Source organism: Typopeltis vanoorti, chromosome 10 (genome assembly GCF_054136105.1).
Source record: "Typopeltis vanoorti isolate ZY-2024b chromosome 10, IOZ_Tvanoo_1.0, whole genome shotgun sequence".
NCBI classification, from domain to species: domain Eukaryota; kingdom Metazoa; phylum Arthropoda; class Arachnida; order Uropygi; family Thelyphonidae; genus Typopeltis; species Typopeltis vanoorti.
This window is the reverse complement of record NC_143558.1, coordinates 71353871-71379183: the sequence shown is the minus strand read 5'-3', so window position 1 is coordinate 71379183 and position 25313 is coordinate 71353871. Positions and strand designations below refer to the sequence as shown.

Here is a 25313-nt window from a genome sequence, read left to right as displayed (position 1 = left end):
AAAATGCGTAGGTGATGTTATATTTATTTACTGTCTATTAAATCAACACAATTTTAACCCTACAATGTTGAATGGGTAAAAATTATGCTGACAAAAATGGAACTTGGATTTTTGAATACTCTTTTCAAATTTTTTGGGGTAAAACTTCTTGTTTATTATCAATTTGCAAATATTGTACATTATCATTCTGTCTGAATGATTGACTGGAAACAATGTGCTAGCTTAAAATCTTCGCATTTGACTAGAACTTTTTTTTTTTTTTTTTTGAGATACTGAGATAGGAGTGATGTTAGCTTGCTCCACCTTTGCAATGAGTTGCCTGGTGTTGTACCACCTTACCCCAGTCCTGAAGATACTTTCAGGTGCAAACTTGGTTTGCTCACACTTGGATAATGGATTAAACTAAATTTATTATTGACTAGAACATAAAGTGAATTTATGCATACTAAGGAATTATTAGCAGTTCAGTTTGTGTACTTTGAAATGAAAATAATAAGTGAAGAACCTGAAAACATTTTATGATATAAAATGGAATTTTGATTAATGTTTACTAGCCTTCAACTTACGCTAGCTTACTGTTTCAAGGTTTGATCTACAGTTAGAGAACTTTCTCACAGAAATGCAGCTTGGATAACCCCTGACACAGGGTGGTGATGATCTCTCTAAATCTCGGGTGCTATGCCACATGCTGTATGCCCATCCGGAGCATATACCCGATGTTTTAGTGGTTAAATGACTCTTCAGTGGTGAAAATCTTCTCATCTGTGAAGAGGATATCTCTGTGTCTGTTATTCATGTACTGCTGGAAAAGTGTGTTTGATTTTATCACCCTCTGTCACATAAGTTGCGGTGTTAGGAAGGAAGTGTCCAGTAGAATGAGAAGTTCTCACACTCCCCCCCCTTTCCTTTCCGGGTCATCACTTAGTACATATGACATTCGTTCTCTGTGAAACATTCATCTCTCAGAGGTATGCCTTCACAGCTCTCACATCCTAATTCACTGTTGTCGACCGGTTCTTTGGCAGTCAGATGTGTCTTCTGTATCATCATTATAACAATCAACAGTTCGATACACAAACATCCTATTGATCCTGAATATTTTTAGCTTATTGAGAATAATGGGTGGCTGTATCCCAACCTTGTGAAGTGCTGTTACATCCAAACTGTTCTCATAGTCTCCCCACTGCATTTTAAACCATGCAGTTAGGCAATTATCTCTTTTCTGATAAACATGCAAGTGTTGGCTGCACACAGCGCCACTAACGGAACCAGGCTCTCACAATTCTGAACACCATGGGGTGTGCCAAAGTTGTAGCAGTATTTATGGCAAAACTGTGTAGTAATTTTGACAATGTTTGCTCACAGCATCTTGCTACATCACAGTATTATGTGGTTAAAAACATTGTCATGATAGGGTACACAATTAAAGCATATCTTTGATGTATAATTCACTTAATGTGTGCTCCTAATTTCGATCTTCAAACTGCATCCACTTTTCCTAATTGCACACATACCACACATTTGACCTTTTCATCTCATTGATTATATGTATTCATTTCAGGCCAATGTCCAGTCAAGAATGCCACTGAACATTTTCATCTTATATTTTATTTTTACATCTTTGTTTTGTCAAGTCTAGCTTTCCCAATAACAGCCATCTTCAGAAACAGAAACTTTTTTAACATTTGCTACTTTAGTTAGTTGCTTTTTTCAAATACATTGATCTAGCAAATAGTGATGCTGAAACATTTGCTCTCATAATCAGTTATGCATTCTTCAAGCACTAGTGATCTATTCCTCGCCAATAATTCTTCTAAATGTGCCATAGATATTATTAGTCCCATATATTATTAGTACCCCGTGTAGTTTCGGACTATTCTTTAACCCTGGTCACAGGGTTAAAGAATAGTCCGAAGGTAGCCCATGCATGTCGTAAAAGGTGACTAAAATGGGTACCCAGTTCCTAGGGGTATAGCCAGGGTTCCTTCTTGTAAGGTTGGGTGCAGGGCTAACAACCCTGCCCTGTAAAAACTCAACTTGTTAAGAAAGTCTAAAGGAATATTAACTGGATGGACTTCACAGAATGATCTAGGCAAAAGGATTATGAATATTGGTTGGCAGCTGGAATGCTTTAGCCTGAACAGACCATGAGCATTTAGGCGGATATGTGAGGATAACAGCATTGCAGCAGGTGTGATGGAAAGGAAATGGCATATTTGATGCTAGAACACATACTGTTTTATAATTCTTTGATTTCCTCCACTGGAGGAGATCAAAGAGCCTTTGTTACTGCATTCTTGGTTTATAAAAAATGGAAACACTTGGTTCTTGATTTTAGACTAGTTAATGAATGACTTCGTGTACAGAGAATAAAGTTTAAGATGTTCAATATTTCACTTATATGTGCACATACACCAACCGAGGAATCTTGTGAAGAAGACAATGTGAACTTCTATGAATCACTAGAGAGAATATATGATCATTCACCAAAATACAATGTTAAAATGGTTCTAGGAGACATGAATTCCAAAATAGGAAAGGAAGATCTTCCGACCAATAATTGGAAGAGAGAGAGAGAGAGTGCACATGAAGAAAGTAATGAAAATGGCACAAGACTAATTGATTTTGCAAGTGGCATAAATATGACCATATGTACAACCTGTTTTCTGCATAAAAAAAAGTACATAAAGTTACCTGGAGATAGCAGGTGGAATAAGAGAAAATCTGATAGGTCATGTGATGATTGATAGACGACATGCAACAGATATCATTGATATAAGAAGTTTCAGAGGAGCGGATTGTGATATGGATCATTACTTGTTAAGAATTAAATATAAACAAGGAATAAAAATTATTAAGGTTGGTAGAGGAAGGAGAACACCAAGATATGACGTCCAAAAATTAAAAGATGGAAAAATCAGACAAAAATATGTTTGAAGATTGAGAGAAGAAATAAATGAAGAGAAAGAGGATGAATATACCAATGATATCACTATAGATAAAAAAAAAAAAAATGGGACAGGATCAAGAATAAAATTACCAAAGTGGCTGAAGAAGTTCTGGGGTTCAAAAACAATGATAAATGAAGTGAATGGTATGATTTGGAATGTAGAAAATGTATTGAAGACAGCTCTTCTAAAGATGCTTGAATGGAAAACTTGAGCAAATAAGAATGAATATAGAGGAAAAACAAGCTAAAAGATGTGCAGAAGAAAGAAGCATGAATTGGAAAAGACAAGGCTAAATGAAATTGAGATTTTGAAGAATACTGGACAAATTAAGAAAATGTATAATAAGATAAAGGAAATTTAAGGGCAATGTCAACCCAGAACAACTTTCTGCAGAGACCGTGAGGTAGGCTGGCCATATTTCCTTGAGACAAAAACGGGACGGAATATGTCCCATTTTTGCAGAATATGTAATATTCTGTATTTACAGAATATAACAATGTTTTATTACATAAACATATAATAGCTTACCATTATTCTTCAGTGACAGAACCCATACAAAAATTTTAGGTAGACGTAGTGGGCGGGGGGGTTTCACCACGATCGTACCATGAATATTTCTCCAATGAAGTGATCTTACGCAGCAACTTTTGGTCTTTCAACACCTTATCATAAAACTTCTCATTGTCTCAACACTTAATCTAGATTTCTCCTTTGACCACATAGAAAATATTCTCTCAACAGGTGCTTGCTTCTTGAAAGACAAAGAATAAACCCTACAATATTACAAAAGCCTTGAAAGTCTAGCCGCTTTTCACTTATTTCAGAAAAAATCTGTACCCATCTTTCAGATACAGGAATATTTTCTTTATTCCATGTATCCAACTGCCTCACAATTATTGATTTTTATGAGGGTCCACTGGTCGAATACACGAGTTTATTCTGTTTCTGTGCATGTGATGAGTTCCTTGTTCAAGCTGTCCTGTATTTCTTTCCATTCAGGTGTCTTAGTAGCACCCACTTGAACTTCTCAATGTTTCCAAAACTGCACTTCCACTTTTTGACATATTCTAAGCTGATTTCATAGAAATTCTCAACGATCTCAAAAAAAACTTAGCCTCGTTAATTTCTCCTGAATCTACTAACTTTTCAGTTGTTTTTTGACATCAGTAGTTACAAACATTTCACTTTTTTTGGACTTTAAATTGTTTACAAGATTTTCAATGTTCATAGCTTCTGTAGCTGAGATATCTTTTTCTATTAAGCTAATGTATGTCTGGAACGTAGACACTTGATCTCTTGCAAATGACAACCACAATTTCAAACAATTTTTGCAACATGACAGGGCATTTTTCTTGAAAAAGAAAATAAGAACGAAACCCATCAAAAATGCTTAAAATTCTGTCAATTGACAAAAATCTTCCATGCTCTAACAATTTAGCATAATTATTGCCTGCAAAGTCACAAGTTTTTCAATTCTTCAACCCTGGCTGTGTATATATTGAAGTATTTGTATACTTTCATTGCAAAACATTCAGTCTCAATCGATAAACAGTTGACAGCAGCAGAACAAAACAGTTGACAACAGCAGAACATGTTGGCAACACTCAAGTGTTGCCAACATGTATTTTTTTATTTTCTCTGAATAAAAAATCGCTGCAGATTCGATATTTAGTATCAAACAATGCGACTCCATGGTTATATAAATTACTGATATCCATGATATTGATATATGATTATAGGCTATGAATAATAATTTATGATTGACCAATACTAAAGTATGTTTATAGTTTTTATTAAAAATGGGACAAAATTGACATTTTTATGAATTTGTTATTAATTAAATTGCTATTTTCTTCCCTATCCATAAGAAAAGTGACAAGTCTCTGTGCCAAAATTATAGAGGAGTATCACTGTTAGCAGTGATTTACAAAATATTTGCAGGGATACTTACTGGCAGCTAGATTGCAGCCTTTCACAGAAGAAACGCTGGGTGACTATTAATTTGGTTTTACATATGGTAGATCAACAATAGACTCTTAGAGATTTTTACAGTACGAACCATAATGGAGAAATGTTACGAGTTTAATATTAATCTGCACCATTTGTTTGTGAACAATAAACAAGCCTCTGATAAAATTTTAATAGACATGGGCTATTTAAAGTCATGAGGGAATTCCAAATTCCACCCAAATTGATAAGATTAGCTAAAATGACACTCAGAAATACTATGTGTAGAGTGCAAATACAGGGTGAACTCGCACCAGAGTTCAGATTACGACAAGGAGATCAACTATCAACAATGCTTTTCAATCTATGCCTTTAAAAGATGATATGAATTGTAATCATAAACATAGGTGGAACTATTATGAATAGAAGTCTACAGCTTTTGGCTTTTGTAGATGATGTGGACTGTATTGGAAAGACTGAGAGAAGCCTCAAAGAGGGCTATAGAAATGAGGAAGGGGGCAAAGAAAATGGGACTACAAACAAACAAAACTAAAACAAAATACTTAATTGTTGCCAGAGATAAACAAAAATTTGGAAACAACCAAAGTTTTCACTGTAGATGAAGAAACCTTTGATTAAGTACAGCAGTTCACATATTTGGGTTCGACAATAATGGAAAGTAATGATGTGTCAGTTGATACCTATAGAATAGCTGCAGCAAATAGAACTTATTAAAATCTAATCTGATTTTAATAAAAAGTAAAATCCAGCTATATAAAGTAATTCTCAAACCCGTATTTTTGTACGGCCTTGAAACATGAACGGTGATTCGGAGAGATCAAAACCAATAACAAATACAAGAATAGAAGGTATTAAGAAAGATCTTTGGCCCAATTAACGAGAATGGACTTTGGAGAGTGAGGAACAAAAATAAATAAATGAAAAAATTAATGAAGTGGATATTTATTACTGAAATAAAGGTGAGAATACGGAGGTGGCTAGGACATGTTCAGTGAATGAGAGATGACAGAGCCATAAAAAAGGTCTTCTTGTCTGGACCGGATGGATCTAGACCTAGAGGACAACCCAAAAGGAGATGGCTTGACGATGTGGAGGATGATTTAAAGAAAATGAGAGTAAAGAACTGGAAGAACAAGCCACAGATTCGTGAAGAATGGAAGGGTATCCTGAGACAGGGCCAGGTCCTAAATGGACTAAATTGCAAAGGAGTAGTAGTAGTATATGTTGTTAGTCCTGTATGATTCAAATCAGAACAGTGTTGATTTCTTCTGAACTTATTAAAGCAACATTTGCACAATCACATTTAACTTCTTTGTAATTTTTCTTAATTTCCCTGATTGATGAATTATTATTGGCCTTCTTAATCCAAACATTTTTACTGATGGTATCATTGAAACAATTCTTATAGGTGTGGAAGCATGTTTTCACCAATTTTACTTTCTTGTAAACCAGGACTTTTATAAATCATGTTTTTCAAGCATATTGCCACTGGCTTTTGTTGAAATCTCCAGCACCCTTTTTTTGAATACTTGCAAAAGAGTTGCATTGAAATAGCATTTGAGCTCTCTTTCTGGTCCCCTTCTTTCCACCTGTTTTGCATCTTGATATTTTATTGTGTCATTAGTGACATGAGAATTTAGCCATTGGCATATCATTCTCCTCCATTTTTTGCAATCATAATATTAACAAATGTCCTTTTATCATTTTAAATAAGTGACATTCAGAATTGATAACAAGAATCTTGTCGGTTCCGGAGACCCAAAAGCCTCCAGTATCTGATAGATCTCTGATTATTCTAGTATTTCTTATTAAAGGAATAAGAAATGATTCCCATACTGTTTGGTTGTGGGAAAAGGACAATCTAGTCACCTAGAAACACACATCTGTAGTTTCTTGATCTCTAAAAAACTTGTCCTGTTTTTTTTCCTTTGATGAAACTTTTCATTTGTCCTGCTACTATATACAGATCCACTGTCCAGCTTTAAAATGCTATCCTTATATTTCAAGTGATACACTAACTACCTTCCATGTACCAATTAATAACCTCCCTAATAATTCTTGTTGTTGTTCAAAATAATGCACTTAGGTAGTTCCTCGATGACTATTTATAAGGTTAATTATGAAGAATAGAAGTTTTTGGGGGGAAGGGGGAGGGAGTTCTTGTATTGATCTTGTATTCCTGGTTTGGAGCTTGTTCATTTGAACAAATAGTTTGGGCTCTGTGTTGAAGGGTGCTTATGACCCTTAGTTTTTGTGTTGGGTGGTGATAAGAATTTTTGTGTATGTACTGGCCTGTGTGTGTAGGTTTGTGGTAGACGACTGAGAAGGAGAGACAGCCTAAGGGAAGACGTGTGTCTAGGAATGGAAGAGAGTAATAAGTGGTAATTCGGGCTGTCGATTCCTTCAACAATAGGGGTGTAGTGGTGTGTCTGTTTTGTGTTTTTTTTGGCAGGCCAAAAATTTGTGTAATTCTAGATGCGCAGGCATAATGAGGTATTAGTTTTTTAGTTGTTTATTCTGGCCATGTGTTAACGGATTTAATTAATTCAGTTGTTTTCTTTTTGATGTGTTTTGTGGGGTTGTAGTTTACCATTTGGTAGGTGTTGTGGTCAGCTACCAAATGGTTAATTTTTTCTATGTAAGTTGTCTGATCTAAAACAACAGTGGCATTCCCTTTATCTGCTTTGGTGATTAAACCTCTCTCAATACGATAAAAAAATCAATTAACAGCATAGATTTAATTTACCTTTATAGAGTGCAAGACCATGTAGCTTGGTTTCCTATACACATGTATCTTTCTGATGATGCCCTCAATACAGGGGTCGAAACATCGAGTGTTATTTTATTAATAATAAGTAAAATAATCATTTCAGCATGTGCGTTTTGTGTCCCTAAATTCATAAATATGAATTCCAGTACATTGAATTAGACGGTTCTTAATCTCGTGTTGCGAATTATATGGTTTGCCTATTTTGCATGATTGAAAAAACCTGTTTCCAAGAAGAGAGAAATGGAATGAAAGAACAGCAGATTTGGATGATTAGAAAGTAATATTGGGGGGGGGGGGGGGGATTAAATGGATATTTTCCAGTTGCTGTGCATGTTATAAGTTTAGCAAGGGGAGGACAGATGCCAGTTCATTGGAACAGTGCCCATTGAAAAGAACAAAACAGAAATATACTGTCTATTTGGAATGAGTCTGTGAAGGAGTGATCATAAGCTAACTTGACTCACTTCTTACAGTGTTTCTGTTTTGTCTTTTATAGTAAACAATTAAACAGCAGCAAATGAATTTCATTGCCCACTGGAAGCTCTTCACCCTGCATACTGAAGACTTTAAAGTGCTTAAAAAGTTCCATGTTTGTTCTGCGCAACTGTTTCTGGATTATCAACCTCTCAGCCTATCCACATATTAATAATGTACTCTAGGATTACAAGATGTTTCCATACATATTTTGTCAGCTAGATTGGCAGGGAGGGATCTTAAACCTCTCTTGATATGATAGAAAGATCAATTAACAGTGTAGAGTGCATTCTTTATAGAATGCCTTCTACAACCTTTACGAGTGAAGTTTCATATAAAACCTTTGAGGGATGGGACTCTCATTAAAAAATTTCAAATTGCTCTAACTTAAATGCTTTATCAATTAATAGAAAAATACTTATATACTCTATGGCCTTAAATATTGATCTCAGAGCTTTTTTCTTTAGAATTCTCATAATCTCTTTAACATCAATGCTAGCAAAAATGCAATCATATTTCTTGCAAATAGGAATTAAAAACCATGAGACAAAGCTCCTTGATATAACTTTATCTCCAGATTTTCTTGGCATAAGTATATCATACTATCTCTTCATCATCCAATGAAAATAGGTTTCTTGTGTTGATCCAGGTGCTGTTTTTTACACTATACAGATTGTGATTTGTTCAAATCCGTTCATAAAACAAATACTGTGTTCACATTTAGGATAATACCCTTAAAATCTCCCAAAAAATTCTTGACTGCACAGATGAGAGCAGTTATTAATGACTTCCTTTAATCTTCTTCACATGAATTTTAGTTTCCTTCATCCACTTTATTTAGATGGTTACTGTTCATCAGAATTGGCACCAGTGATCATCCCACACTTCAAATCTGGTAAGACATGTAGCAGCAAGTCTTCACTTCACTTCAACTACTACAAACTCAAAGAACAGATCTCTCTCTCTCTCTCTCTCTCTCTTCATTCATTCATTCACTTGTTGTTGAAAACAACTATAGTTCTCTTTGGACAACTTTTCATATATTTTCTTAAAAGACAATCTGTAGTTATTTATTCCAATCCATTATTAAGGAATGCCTTCTATAAGTCATAATTTTACATTTGAAGTCGCCATAAAAATATGTATAAATTAAAAACAATAAAATAAAATAATAATTCAAATACTGTAGTCTCCCCCTTATCTTGTATCAACCCTGGTCTGAAAATATTAATAGATAATTCCAGAAATAAACAATTTATAATTACCTAGACAAAGTGAATACTAGATCCAACATTATTTCAAAATCGAATGTTTGTAGAAATTGTGAAAGTTTCGTAAGTTAACCAGAAAGCTTACGAGAATACAATCCTTGGTATCCCCTAGTTACATTAGCTTGCACTACTTAAATTAAGTAAGATCTTGAACTTCAATTCCAGTTTTCCTTAGCATAAGTATTATTATTATTATGTGATACCTCCAGGGAGTCCAAAGACTCATCGAGGGAGAGTGTGCCAACAGCACACTCTCTCCCTCGATGATCAACCGACCAACCTTTGCTGGGAAAACTACTTACCGTATTTTATCGTGTATAATGCGAAAAATTTATGGTAAAAATTACTACTTAAAGTTTTAGGATTCGCATTATATGCGGATCCTAAAAAATATAACATCTTATTAGACTTGCATGCACAATATATACTACCTAATGCCTATGCAACCAAATCTACTTAACCCACTCGCATTCGGTGACCGAGCGTGCATCGTATCCTCGCATGCGCTCTCCGTCGCCAAATGATAGAGCACAGTTAGGTATATCGGTTTAACCATAGTTCATTTTAAATATTATTTGTTAAACAAACCTAGCCTGAAAATGAGCCAACAGAAACGTAAAGTTCATCTTTTGAAGCAGGATTTAAATTGCGTGTCGTGCAGTTTGCAGAAGAACATAATAACAGTGTTGCTATGAGAGAATTTGGTGTAGCAGAGAGTAATATTAGACTTTGGCATAAGCAAAAAGACAGTCTTGAAAAAATCCCCAAAACGAAATGTGCCTGTTGTGGAGATGTAGCATCCTTTCCAGAACTCGAAGAAGAGCTAAATGAATGGATTTTGATGCAACGACAAGATGACATTATAGTAACAAGAAATGCAATTCGTTTTCGAGCTCTACAACTCAAGAATCGTAAATTCAAGGACACACCAGGTATTTCATCTTTTCTTGCTTTGCCTGGGTGGTGCAACAGATTTATGGAACATGAAGCATTAACATTACGACACCGAACAAAAATTGCGCAGAAGTTACCAAAGCAGCTTGAAGAAAAAGTGCAGTCCTTCCATAAATTTATCATAAAATTATGGAAGTGTCACGGATATGAACTTTCCCAAATTGGCAATATGGATGAGATGCCCATGTACTTTGATATCCCTGGGAATCGAACAGTAAACTCAGTTGGTGAAAAGGGTGTCTTCATAAAAACAATGGGACATGAAAAAATGCATTTTACCGTTGTTCCAGCATGCATGGCATATGGAACCAAATTAAAGCCAACAGTGATATTTAAAAGGAAGAAAATTCCGAAACATATGAAATTTCCACCAGGCGTAATTGTTCGTGCCAATCAGAAAGGTTGGATGGATGAGGAGGTGTACAATTGTGGCTGGATCAAGTATGGAACATACATCCAGGTAGCTTGTTACGTCAACAAAGCTCTGGGATATGTACCGGGCGCATTTAACAGAGGCAAGCAAAGAGAAAGCACGTGAGCGACGTACAGACCTAGCGGTCATACCGGGTGGTCTAACTTCCGTTTTGCAGCTGCTTGATGTCAGCTTGAATAAGCCATTTAAAGATCACTTACGTGAAAAATGTAGAGAATGGATGTCATCTGGTTTGGTGAAGATGACAAAGGGTGGGAATTTTCAGAAGCCTGAGATCACCCTAGTCACCAGTTGGGTTAAAGAAGCATGGGATTCGATATCATCTGAAATGATTCAACGCTCATTTCTTAAATGTGGAATAAGTAATTCAATGGATGGATCCGAAGATCATGTCATATACGAAAGCGAGGATGACGCACAACAAATTGGAGAGCATGAAGACAATTACGACAACTGCTACACTGATGACGCAATCCCTACAGATGAATTTATAAATGAAATGTTTGACGACTCAAAAGATGAAGAAGAATTTAAAGGATTTTGACATTTTGTTTTAAAATAAATATTTCTTTCGTTAATTCGTATTGTATTATTTATAATGTTATGGAACAAGATTAACAGCGTTATATGTGGACATGGCTTTTTAGGGCTAGTTTTCAAACAAAATTTCTAGTTCGCATTATACGCGATAACATACAATAAGTTAAATATTGCAAACTAAGGCAACTGTGTTTGAAAATTAACTTGAAACATTGATTCAAAACAATGATATACTTCAAAATATAAGAATATTTGTACTGTAACCTGAGTAATTAAATGCCTTGCATCGTTGCAAGGCATTTAATTACTCAGGTATTAAACCATCTTACATTTTAGCTCCATGCATGCAAACATGCACTCGCTTTATTTTCACTAAGTAAGATTTTAATGCACATTTCTTATATTTTATGATTTTGTTTTTAATCAAATGCTAGTCTAAAAATTTGCAGCTAACTTCAGAAAAATAACATTGCATTATGTAAAGTGCTTCTCTATTTTTAGGTCATGACTGCTCAATACGTTTATGGAATATGGACAACAAAACCTGTGTGCAAGAAATAACTTCCCATAGAAAGAAATTTGATGAAGCTATATTTGATGTAGCTTTTCACCCTTCCAAGCCATACATTGCCAGTGCAGGAGCTGATGCTTTGGCCAAAGTATTTGTGTGACAGATATATGCATATATTAATTTAAAAAAAGAAGATAAAGAAAATAAGAATGATCGAAGAAAATCGGTTTGCTGGCACAAGCTCATCGTGTCCAGCCAGCATTTTACCCACAGACCAATGAACTGTATTTGTGCACCATTATTTATTTATTATGTACAGCTAAACAGGGTCTTGTGTTTGCTGGCAGGTTTTATACCTTCCCCTAATATAGGAAAAGACTGCCATTGGTTGACAGCTTTTTTTATTATAATTTTTTTTAATTTATTTTTTTTTTTTACTTTTTTTTCCCCCTTTAGTCAACCATTTTAACTAGATAGACAATTATGGTGTTTTTAAATCATATAATATTGGTGACAATCGATTGAAAAATTATGTGAATAATTTATTCTGACAGTGCTAAGGAAAGAAAAAAGAAAAAAACACACCCAAAGAATTATTTATTTTATCTGAAGCAACATAATTACAAGAAACTGGATACTTTCCCTTCTGAAATCATTCAGTTTGTATAAAATGATTTAAAAAAAAAAAAAAAAAAAAGTGAACTCAATTCACCAAAATTACCAAGGATTTCTTCAAACTTCATTCAATCATAAGTTCCTGTCAGTGGTGGAATCAACATCTGTAAAAAAACAAGTGGCTGTATTCACAAATTCGTTTTATTACTGATCAGGTCTTGACTACTGATTTATATAAACCATGCAAAGACATCTTCCTAAGTTTTGGATAGCCAGAAACAAGAAATTTGTGTGTAGTTTATGATTATCTTGAGTTATTCAGCATTCTTAGTTATAAAGTGTTCAGTGATAAAACTTTGTAATCCTAGCTCATTACATCCCTTCTGTGCGTGTATGCGTGTGTGTAAAAAAAATGAATGAATCTTGTATATAATTAAATAAATGTGAGGATTCCTGTAATTAGTCGTAGGAAGGTTAAAATATGCCTTGCACCACGAAATAGTGTAGCTAAATCAGTAGGGGGAATCAACATTGGGACTGTCTCTTATAATTTCTTAGGACACATTAATATAATACTGTACACTACCACCTTGTGCAGCACACAGGTATGAATATGAATATTGTAAGAGTGCCAGTGTTGTACAGTGTACAGAATTAATTGTGTGTGTGTGTGTGTGTGTGTGAGTGAGAGAGAGCAAGTGTGTGCATGGGAGGGGGAGGGTATCAATGTGCTCAGGTGGGTATGTGATTTGTGCAGTTCAGTATTCGGCTTCTCTTCAGAGAAAGTACAGCAGCTGATCATATTAAATGGGTAACACTTTTTATATTTTGTTCAGAAGAAGGGTTAAAAGAATGTACTGCACAATTTGAGATTTCTAATCCTTTAGATGGTATATGTCGTATTTATTTAAATTGAACTTTGTTATCTGACCATATTTTCAGCTGTTTAGACCAGGTTATTTTAATTTTGCAATGCATGTTACTTTAACATTGTCACGGTAATGTATATTACAACAGTCTTGGAGAAGTGACTCATGGTCTGAACTATTAATCATACATTTTCACAGAGAAGACGATGTATGGTTTAATAAGTACAGGAGGAACCCTGTTAGCCACTCTTCCCTCACGTGGGAAAAAAAAAAAAAAGCAGTACTGAAGATTTAAATACTGTTGGTTGCGGTGATTCCTTCTGTGTCATGCAAATTTTATTGCTACATAAGCTGGGCTTTGTGCTTCCTTTTTTAATAAAATCTCTGAAGGAACAAATAATTGACTTGTTTACTTCATCAATACAGTGCATTTATATATACACACACACAGAGAATTTTTCATTTTGATACTTTTGCAAATGTGAATATAAAAATATTTTAGAATTACTAAGAATATAATTTAATATAATATAATTTTTTTAATGTTTCATTAAAAAAATAGACGTTTCGCTTCTTGAGGAATGCACCCTCAGTTCAAAGTCAGAAAAATTGACTTATTCAAATCTAAGCTGACCACCTTGGTTGTCAGGTTCTTCAGGTTCTTTTTTTTTTTTTTTTTTTCATTTGCTTTTACTATTAATATATTAGCTTGTAACAAATATTTAATTTAGAGAATTGATACAAAATTCTGAAAATTGTTCTGTTCTCATATTATTTTCACTACTTTCTGTTTAGCATTATTTTATTTTGATAGATAAAACATAATCTTTCAGAAAGGAATAGTGTTTTTAAATTTTAAGGTGCAGTAGTTATTGGATGAAGTAATCTCTTTCCGTTACATTCTCGTATCGTTTCAAGTTTGAAATCAAAATGCTAGTTCTAAAAAAAAAAAAAGTAATCTACTATTTTCCATAACAGCAGTCACTTCAGCTTCAAAAGCATAATTTTGTGATTACCCATCATCATTTTGTTTGTAAGTAACATCAGTGTGTTATAGATGTACAGACTTTTGTTAGTGGTGTGCATGAAAGTTTTGTTTATAACTCAACTTTCAGCTCCATCTATTAAAACAGGGACACTTGTCCTTTCTTTTGGTGTTGCATGGTGATCAGCATTCATTTTAGAAATTATGGACTTTACAACCATGTTATAAATAACTTTTAATTTCCCGACGTTTCGATCTTCATGTTAAGATCATCATCTGGAGCATACAGAAATATACAGGACAAGCTGAGTTACATTGCATGCAGTAAGCTAGAGAAACAAAGATTTTATCATTGTTTCTCTAGCTTACTGTGTGTGTGTAAGCTAGAGAAAAAAAAAATACAAATTAATTAATTATTTAGAAACTACATCAAGCTAAATTCTATTTATGATAACATGAGCAAACATTCTTTCTTATAAATAATTTTTTTTCAATAACAATGATGTCTTATTTTTAGCATTACAATTGTTATTTTTGATTTAGGATCCTGGATTATCTACACTCCTGTTTATAGTTACTCTTACAGAGGAAAGTTCCATGGGTCGAATATGTGCCTTCCATATGTTTGGGATTTTTAGGCCATAATTATTGTTCAGATTGGGGTGGTTGATAATAATCTCACAGGCTTCCTGAATTTTGCATTCATACCATGTTTTGGTGGGATGTAAACAACTGGTGCTTTTCCAGTCAATTCTATGTAAGGTGTTCAGGGCATGATCAGAAAGGCCAGCTTCACTATAGTTATATTTAATGTGTCGTTTATGTTCTTTTTGTCTGATAGGAATTGTGGGTCCTGTTTCCCCTATATATGGTAATTTACAGGTGCAATAAATACGGTATACTCCAGGTTGGGCCAGTGGAGGGAGTGGGTCTTTGGATGAGTTGAGTAAGCTTTTTAATTTTGCAGGAGGTTTAAAGGTAGCTTTGAGGTTGTATTTTTGTAGTATTCTGTTTATTTTATCTGATGTCCCTTTAATGTAAGGAATGGTTATAGTTTTATTGTAATCTGGTTTATCTTTGTTTTTCATTGAGGTTTTGTAGAGAATTTTGTTAATAATGTTTTGGCTGTAACAATTTTTTTAGAAAAGTATTGCTGATAACTTTAAATTCGTCTTTCAGTGCATGTTCATTGGAGCAGATCTTCAAAACAGAATACTACAAAAATACAACCTCAAAGCTACGTTTAAACCTCCTGCAAAATTAAAAAGCTTACTCAACTCATACAAAGACTCACTCCCTCTGCTGGCCCACCCTGGAGTATACCATATTTATTGCGCCTGTAATATACCATATATAGGGGAAACAGAACAAACAATTCCTATCAGACAAAAAGAACATAAACAACACATTAAATATAACTATGGTGAAGCTGACCTTTCTGATCATGCCCTTGAACACCTTACATAGAATTGACTGGAAAAGCACCAGTTGTTTACATCACACCAAAACATGGTATGAATGCAAAATTCAGGAAGCCTCTGAGATTATTATCACCCACCCTAATCTGAACAACTAAAGAAAACTATTTATAAGAAAGAATGTTTGCTCATGTTATCATAAATAGAATTTAGCTTGTTGTAATTTCTGAATACATCATAGTCGATGTATTTAAAAACTACATCAAGAGGAATGCAAACTCCTCTTGATGTAGAGAGATTTTAATTAATTTGTAATTAAAAAATTACAAATTAATTTTAATTTTTATTTTTTCCACTAGAGGTCATGTCAGTAGAATAACCAGTGATCAAATCATTGTTTCTCTATCTTACTGTGTGTAATGTAACTCAGCTTGTCCTGTATATTTGTATATGCTCCAGATGATAATCTTAATATGAAGATCGAAACGTCGGGAAATTAAAAGAGTTATTTATAACACGGTTGTAAAGTCCATAATTTCTAACAGGGACACTTGTCTAAATATTACTAGTTTGGTGTTTTGGAATTTCTCTTCTTGCCCCACTTTTTAATGAATTTGTGCAATATGGCATTTATTTATTTTGGTTAAAGAGTCTTGAAATTATGGAAAAGACTTATTTAAGATATATCAGTTATTCAGTAAAGAACTGAGTGTAAAAATCTGTGTAATATCAATTTTCTTAATGCAAACCATATAGATGATAAATCACAATGCATTCTTACTTTACACATTATCATATTTCCTGATATGTACCCTTAAGGAATGTACATGCTACTATGACAGGTATTATATATGATTAAGTTTACATTATTACTAATATCCTATTAACACTATTCCTCCAAATTAGTCTGGTACTTGTCAGCTCTCAAATATTGTATTCAACATTTTGGTCTTGTAAGATATTTCTAACTGCATCAAGCCACTTACATCTTGGTTTTCCTCTGGTTCTTTTTCCTGCCAACCTGGCAGAGAACACTTGTTTTGCTAATCTTTCCTCTCCCATTCTGTTTAAGTGACCATACTCTCACACATTCTTGAATGCAAACAGTGTCAAGTTCCTTCCTAATAGCTGCATTTATTAATATGACTCTGCCATTGATGCCATCTGTTCAACCTAATTGTTATCAGAAGTCTCATATCTGTGGTCTAGTCTTTGATAAGTTGCTTTATTGCTAACCTAACTCTCATATCCAAAACCTAAAACTGGTTTGCATGCTGCTTTGTATACTACTGGTTTAGTGTTTTGGCTAATTACCCTCTATTTCCATATGTAATTTGCCATCTTCACTAAAAACCTGTAGCTAAACAGCTGCAATATTTTACTTGTTTTATAGGTTTTCCATTGAGAATGTAGTTGAAGTTTTATAATTTCCTTCCTACTTTTCATAGTTTTGGCCTGTTTATTGCTGATTTCCATACCAAATTTATTATAGCTGTTATTCAGTTTAGTTAAAGAATCCTGTAGACTTGCACTGTGAATGTGTTTAGGAGCAGAACATCATTATTCAAGGAAATACAGGAAGATGGTTTAATGCCACCTTCTTTCATGATGTAAACCATATAGATGATGAATAAGAGTGGAGATAATATGCATTCGTGTGTTACACCTGATTTTACATCAAACCATCTTCCTGTATTTTCTTGAATTCTAGACTTAAAATTTAAATATAGACTATGAATTGCTCTGTATAATGTTCCATTTATCCCATATAATTGTAGAATTTTGAAAAGCATTTCTTTGGGCATCTTGTCATTGCCTTTTACAGATCTACAAAACAAGTACTGATCCTTGTTAAAAAACGTTTAATTTTCTTGACCAAAAAGCTCTGGAAAGACTTTTATTGGAATTATATTGATCAAGTGTATATAATAAACAACTAAGTTATACCAACTAGTTTCACCAACTAAGTCTGTTAGCATCTTCAGGGTACATAACTGATGTAAGGCACTAAAAAGTAAAAAACTGTTACTAACTATAATTTAAGAACGGTAATGTAAAGGAGATGATTCAGTGTACTATCTGCGAAATGTATGCTTTGTGGAGTGCAGTCAGAGTGTGGTTAGATGATAATAAAGGAGTGAATGTGTGTAGAAAATGTAGGGAGAATGAGGAATTGAAGTGTATTTCGGATCGTGAGTGTGATATTTTTGTCAAACTTCAGAATGAAGAAAATAGGGATATGACAAGAAGCGGCGAGGTTGTACCAGAGAATTGTGAGAGTGTGAATGATAGTATTAATGGTTTTACAGAGAATAAAAAAGATGAGATAGATGCAATGAGTGAGATCGCGTTGTTGAATGGTGCGACACAAAGGGCAAAACAGCAGCTAGAGCATATGAGCAAAAGTCAACTGAATGAGCTAGCCAATAATAAAAAGTATGACAGGAAAAATGGGCGTATGAGTGTGAACATGAACAAAATGAAGGATAGAGTGATGTATGGAGACTCGTTAGTACAAGGTGTGTTAGTAGAGGATTTGACAAAATCGTACCAACCTGGTGCGACCATAAAGGATGTAACTGAGTCTATTAGAGAGCAAAAGGAAAGGGTGAAAGAAATGATTGTTGTGGCAGGTACGAATGATTTGAAAGGAGATAAAATGGAAATGATAGAAGACCTGAATGAATTGTTTGAGATAGCAAAAGAAAAGAGTGAGAGAGTTAGAATGATTAGTCTTTTGTCACGGTATGACAGTGAAATGTTTGAAAGGAGGGCCATAATTGCGAATGACTTTATGTGTGGGTTATGTATGGCGAGTGGTGTGGAATTTGTGGATGTGTGGAGTGAGTTCGATGGGCGAAAGGATCTATATAAGATGGATGGCTTGCATTTGAATGGTTACAGTGTAAGGAGACTTGAGAAAGTGTTGCTGAATGTAGTGGATGTGCAAATTCAGGGAAACTAGATTTATTAAGGGGGGGGGTAGATATACAGTCATTAGGGAGGCAGTTGAATGTAAGAATGAATATAATATGCCTGAGCGAATAAGGACAACAAATCAGAGTGGGATAGTTAATATAAGGCATCAAGGTAGGGTTGGGGCTAATGGGGGTCTTAAATTCATGTACACTAATGCTAGGAGTATTAGGAACAAGAAGGAAGAGTTTTTGGCCATGGTTGGCACTTCCAGACCACAGGTTATTGGTATTAGTGAATCATGGCTGACTGTAGATGATATAACTAGTGGGATTGAATGTGATGGGTATAGTGTGTTCAGGAATGACAGGGAAAATAAAATGGGGGGAGGAGTATTGTTGATGATAGCTGATGAGCTACAGCCAAGGAGAATAGAAGTTGAATTGCAGGATAGAGAAAAGAGCACATTTGAGGCCGTTTGGTGTGAGATTGTGGCTAGCAGAACTAAATATACAATTGGATGCTGCTATAGACCAGGTGATGGAAAAGATGGTGGTGGTGACAGTATGCACAAACAAATAGAAGAAATGAGTGGAAGGAGGGTAATTATTATGGGAGATTTCAACTATGGTTGCATTGATTGGAGTGAGGAGAGGACACACGGGAGGAAGGAATTGGATTTTATGCGATTATTAAGGGATAACTATCTGCGACAGCATGTAATGGAAAATACTAGGGGTCAGAGAGTGCTTGACCTAGTAATTACGTCTGAGGATTTGGCTGTAACAAATATGACCACATTGCCACCAATTGGTGAGAGTGATCATAGGGTCTTGACTTGGGAGGTGGCTAAAGGTGTGGAATTTTCAATTAAGACAGGGTACATGTGGAATTATCGGGCTGGAAAGTATGACAAGCTTAGGAGTTTGATTGGTTCAGTGCCATGGCATGTACAACTGCAAGGACTAGAAATTGATAGTGCATGGGAGGCATTTAAGAAGTGTTTGCATGAAGCAATGGCTGACTGTATACCTAGAGTCCGAATAATAAATCAAGTAGGGGTTAAATGGATGAATAACACCATTAAGCTTGAGCTGAAAAAAAAAGAAACACCTATGGAGGGAATTTAAGGAGAAAGGTGACCGGCAGGCACATGAACGGTATAAAGCGCAGGCCAGAAGGGCAATGAGTGTGGTAAGAAAAGCAAAAAAGGATTACGAAAGAACCTTGGCCATGCAGGCTAAAGAGAATCCTAAACAGTTTTTTAGATATGTAGCAAGTAAAAGGAAAGATGTATATGGCAGAATGATTTTAAAGAATGCCGATGATAGGGAGGTAACTGAATCAGTTGATATAGCTGAGTTACTGAGTGAGCACTTTGCAAGTATATATCATCCAGGTGGTGACATTGCAGAAACGAATAAACCAGTAGATTATACGGGAATTGTGGTGAATGAAGTGGAGGTGAGTAGTCTATTTAATAACCTCAGTGTCAATACATCTGTGGGATTGGATGGTATACCAGCTCGTGTGGCACGAGAAGCAGCTAAAGAATTGTCAGTACCCTTGACCATTTTGTTTAATTTGAGTCTCGGGTCTGGGTTAGTCCCGAGGGGGTGGAGAGAGGGGAAAATAGTTCCACTGCATAAAGGTGGTTCCAAGACTGCTGTTGTAAATTACCGACCGATTAGCATATCAGGAATCATTGTCAAGGTCTTAGAGAAATTAGTCAAGAAAAGAATACAGGATTGGATAGATGAAAATGGGATATTGTATGGGGGACAACATGGTTTTGTGAAGGGTAGATCATGCCTCAGTAACTTGCTCACGTTTTATAACACAGTGATGGCTGAACTGGATAGGGGTAATGGGTTTACAGTGATACTACTGGACCTTGCCAAGGCCTTTGACAGGATACCACATGGAACCCTAATCAGTAAACTGGAGCAGATGAGAATAGATACAGGGTTGGTGAGATGGATAGGAGGGTGGTTGAAGGAGAGATACCAGAGAGTGGTTTATGCAGGAGTGGAGTCTAAAAGATTGCTTGTGACTAGTGGTGTGCCGCAGGGCTCTGTTCTTGGACCACTGCTTTTCAATTTGTTCATCAGTGATATAGGAAAGGATTTGAGAGGAATTGGTCACTTGTTTGCTGATGATGCAAAGTTGGGTAGAGCAATTGTGAGTGCACAGGATGTCAAAATTTTACAGGATAGTTTGGAGGACTGGGTTAGGAAAAATGGATGTCAATTTAATGTGGCAGAGTTTAAGTTTATGCCCTTTGGGGTGAAAAGAATAGCAGCAGTATATCGCATTGGTGGAACCATACTCCAGGAGATTGATGAGGCCGGGGATTTGGGAGTGTTGGTGGATAGGGAAGTGAAGTTTAGGGGGCACATTGCAAAAGTGACTAAATCAGCTCATCAAATCACTTGGCTTCTGAAAAATACTTTAACATGCAGAGACAAACAAGTTGTTGTTCCTCTGTATCGAGCCTTGATAAGACCCCATCTGGACTACTGTGCCCAGTTAGGGGCACCAGGGTTTCTTCTTGATGGGGAGGAAGTGGAGAGGATCCAGAGACGAATGACCAAGATGATAGAAGGTCTGTGGAATGAACCTTATGAGAATAGGTTGAAGATTTGTGGGTTGCAGAGATTGGACGATAGGCGAAGGAGCGGTGATATGATTCAGACATTCAAATTACTGAAGGGTTTCTATAAGATTGATCCAGAAGATATTTTTGAAAATATGACTGGTGGTGGTGGGAGGACTAGGGGCCATGCATGGAAGCTGGGCAAGAACGTGGTTGACAAGGGTGTGTTAGAGCTAGGTTTTTTACTAGGAGAGTAGTGAATGAGTGGAATAAGCTTCCAGAGTCTGTTGTGGGTGCTACGACCGTGAATGAGTTCAAGGCAAGGTATGATAGATACTGTGTCAATGTCGAATATTTGTTCTTGACATGATGTTAGGGCCTCCCTCGATGAGTCTCTCGACTCCTTGGAGCTGCCCGGAATAATAATAATAATTCAAGCCGCACGAGCATGGTATGTTATAAACTCCAGCATATTTGGAGAAAGGATGGCTATCTTTTGGAGATCTTAAGAATTGTCTAATCGTTTCTGTGGGTTTAAAGGCTACTCTGATTTTATGTGGTCTAAGGAGTCTAGCAATCTTATTGGAAACTGTCCCTAAGTATGGAATGACGATGGTAGAAATATAACGTACATCATCTTGTTGTCTTTGTCGGGGTTCAGAGAAAAGTATCTTCTGGACGAGTCTTCGAGGAAATCCATTCATGGTAAGGTTGGTGGATATCAGGGATAGTTCTTCCTGGAGGTCTTGTTGATCTTTTGTAAGGAGAGAGGCACGGTTCTTCAACATGTGTACAATACTAAGTTTCTGAGAAATGTGGTGTGAGGAAGTGAAATGTAAATTAAATGTAAATGTAAATTCATTCCTAAATAACAACAAGTGATATCATCCACACACTATGAATGTATTGTACACGCTGTGTTCTTTGTTTAATATAATTGGAATCGGTTGATTATAGTTTGTAACAGTTTTTTACTTTTTAGTGCCTTACATCAGTTATGTACCCTGAAGATGCCAACAGACTTAGTTGGTATAACTTAGTTGTTTATTATATACACTTGATCAATATAATCCCAATAAAAGTCTTTCCAAAGTACTGATCCTTGGTACATTGCCGTGAGTTCTCAGCTGTTTGGTATAAAGTGAAAATCGGATCTTGACAACCTGTATTTGAACTCAGCTCGTTCTTCCTCATGTTTGCTTGCATAAATCTGGTACATATAGTGGAGAAGTTCTGTAATTATCACATTCAGGTTTATTACTCTTTTTATAGAGTTGAACTTTGACAGCACTAATTTAGTCATCTGAAATTTGACCTTCTCACCAGGCCCTCTGAATTATGCAAGTTATGCTACTGCAACTTTATACCTCCATATTTAAGCATTTCTGGTTGAATATCATACTCCAATGGCCTTTCCACATTTCAGGCTTTTGATAGTAGTTTTTTTTTTTTGTTCATCAAGTGTTGATTTGTACTCCTGTTTGCATTCCTCTTGAATATTTTCTACTACTATAAATTAAAGATGCCAAGAAACTATATTCTTGGTTTAATATCCAAGTATACTTAAATGAGTTTGCACGTGAAGTAACTTCACGACTGGGCATCTTGTATATAGAGACTAATGATTTAACATCACTTGCCTTAACATCCCATAATGCAAAGCACATTTCCTTACTGACATGTATAATGCTATGCATTATGGGAAGAGTTACTACCTAGACTGATTTTGATCTTTATTGAGGTCTCATCAGTGGGAGCCAGACTCAGAAGTGATACCAGGGTTGAAGTAATGCAGAAGTCATATTTCCATATACAAGTATTCCAGTCGTGAAGTTTCATATGCAAACTTTTTTTGTTTATGCTTGGATGAAAGATTAAACCAAGAATATAATTTTTTGGCATCTTTAATTTATAGTATAATCAAGTGGAAAAACTTTCAACATTTTCTACCATTGTTTGTTTCGTTTAACAGTCTTTCAAAAAAAATCACTCCTGACATCTAGGATATTCATATCTTCAATTTTCATATCATCTTTGTCATCTGTGAATCCTTTTACAGTACTTTTTTCTCTATTTCTAAACTTTTTCAATAACCTTCAGAACATTTTGCCACCTTCCTGATATTTATATTCAATATTCTTACTGAAGTCTTCTCTTGACTTTTGTGTATCTACTTATACACATAACTTTCTTTTATTTTCTTTAACTGCATCTGGAAACTTATGATGCCCTTTCGGTTTGCTCTCATCTTTTCTAGGAATGTCTCTTGAACTTCTTGTGTCCGCCATGTTGTTCAGTTTTTCTGTCCTTGCAGACACCTTCATCACATGCCTTCCTAGCTGAATCAGTGGTTTCTTCAGAGTTTTCCACTGAGATCTGCTGGTTCTTGTTTTCGAATGGTTAAATTTTTTTATGAATAAAAAATAATGCTTGTATAGTTAAGTTAACCTATAAAAGCTTCTCAACTTTAATTATTTTTAAAACTTTCTTACATAATGTTCTTTTCACCATGATATTCATTTTTATCCTAATTAAATGATGTGATATATGTTTATTTCAGGTGGTTATTGTTTTTTTTTTTTTTTTTCAGGGTGGTTATTTCATATCAGGTAGTAAAATTCATTTACCACTGAAAAAATTTTTTTTAACCTCCATTCTGTTAGTGGGATTTACACTCATTGTCTATTGATTGGAGGGTTAAGATACTGTTTGCCTTGAATGTAGCTTGTTCTCTTCTGTCTTCAGCTGTTTATATGGTTTCATTATTGTTATGTTGATGTCTTGTGTTGTGAGAGAGACAACAAATAAATGCCTCTATAATATCCTCAAGTTTTATTTCCTTTTTATGTATTGTTCACAGTGAAGCAGTTTATCTTGATTTGATGCTCAGACCAAACTTACTGAAGTGTGCAGCATAACCACTACGAAACTTCAGTACCTTCTTATTTGAGCATTTTAGATTATCATTTGTTTGCTTTTCTACATTTCAGGTTTCTAGTAGCCATTGTGTTTTTTTTATGTTTGAAAATAATATTAATAAAAAATTATTAGTAGTAATAATGTAATCAATAAAAATTTTCTGTTTCCTGTGTATTCTTTCCAGCTGAACTTATACATATGTTGGTGTTTGTATGTGATATCAGTAATAACTATTCCATGTGAAGAAATCTAGAGTGCATTTACCATTATTTTTAGCACTCTCCTATTTTTCCCAGAATATTTCTTTATAACTCAGGGATTCATCTCAAACTCTGTTCTTCAGGTGTCAAACATGAACCAACTTTTCTCTCTGTTTGGTCGATTTGAACCTTTGATGCAAGTATTAAGCACAAATAACATGCAATTTAAAATGTGCTGTTTTTAAATTTTCTGCATCACCCTACTTGAGAATATCTCCATCAGGAAGTTTAGCTTCTTGTTTGATGTTAATGCTATAGCTACTTTGTTTCTTTCTCTGATCCACATTGCCTGAGTAAATCATCATACAGTTATAAAATTTATTTAAAAGTGTCTGACGTGTTATAATCTTCTTTATGTCACCAATTGCAGCTAACATCTTATTTCTATAATTCTTCTACAAGCTTGAGCTTCACCATCAGTGATTCTTAATTTATTCTTCCAGTTGTCAATTCTGTTGAGATGACAACTGGAATAATAAAAATAATCATGGTTTTCTGATAAAGACCACTGTTTGTTGAAAGTGTTTAATATGTGACATATTACTATTTTCAGTAAAGGAATTACAGTAATCTGCTGTTTATCTCACCTTCAAAACCGCAACTCTTCGATTAATTGATCCTGGCATGTCAACCGACTTCTTTTACAGCACCACAGTTATCTGGCCCTTCAGTTATGGGAACAGCAAAATTGCCTTCTCAACGTGGTCAGATAAATGGTAGATTTGATAATAAGAAAGCTGATGAATAAGAAATGAAATGTGTAATGGTACTGTCATATGTTATTTAGATAAGCATAACATTGAAATTCAGTAATAACTCACTACAGATGGTAATTATTGGAAATATGTTATATTTAAATAACA

At 35.0% G+C, this 25313-nt stretch overlaps 1 protein-coding gene across 5 annotated transcripts in view; it reads left to right on the top strand.

Annotated features, from left to right (window-relative positions):
* The window catches only part of Cka (Connector of kinase to AP-1), a 570985-nt gene extending 557229 nt beyond the window's left edge, over positions 1 to 13756 (top strand). For all 5 annotated transcript variants that reach the window (XM_090399493.1, XM_090399496.1, XM_090399494.1 and 2 more), the window contains one exon: positions 11863 to 13756. In XM_090399493.1, the coding sequence (XP_090255619.1) occupies positions 11863 to 12032 (170 nt within the window). In that variant the 3' untranslated portion in view covers positions 12033 to 13756. The remainder of the gene's footprint in view (positions 1 to 11862) is intronic.
* Positions 13757 to 25313: the final 11557 nt, after the last annotated feature.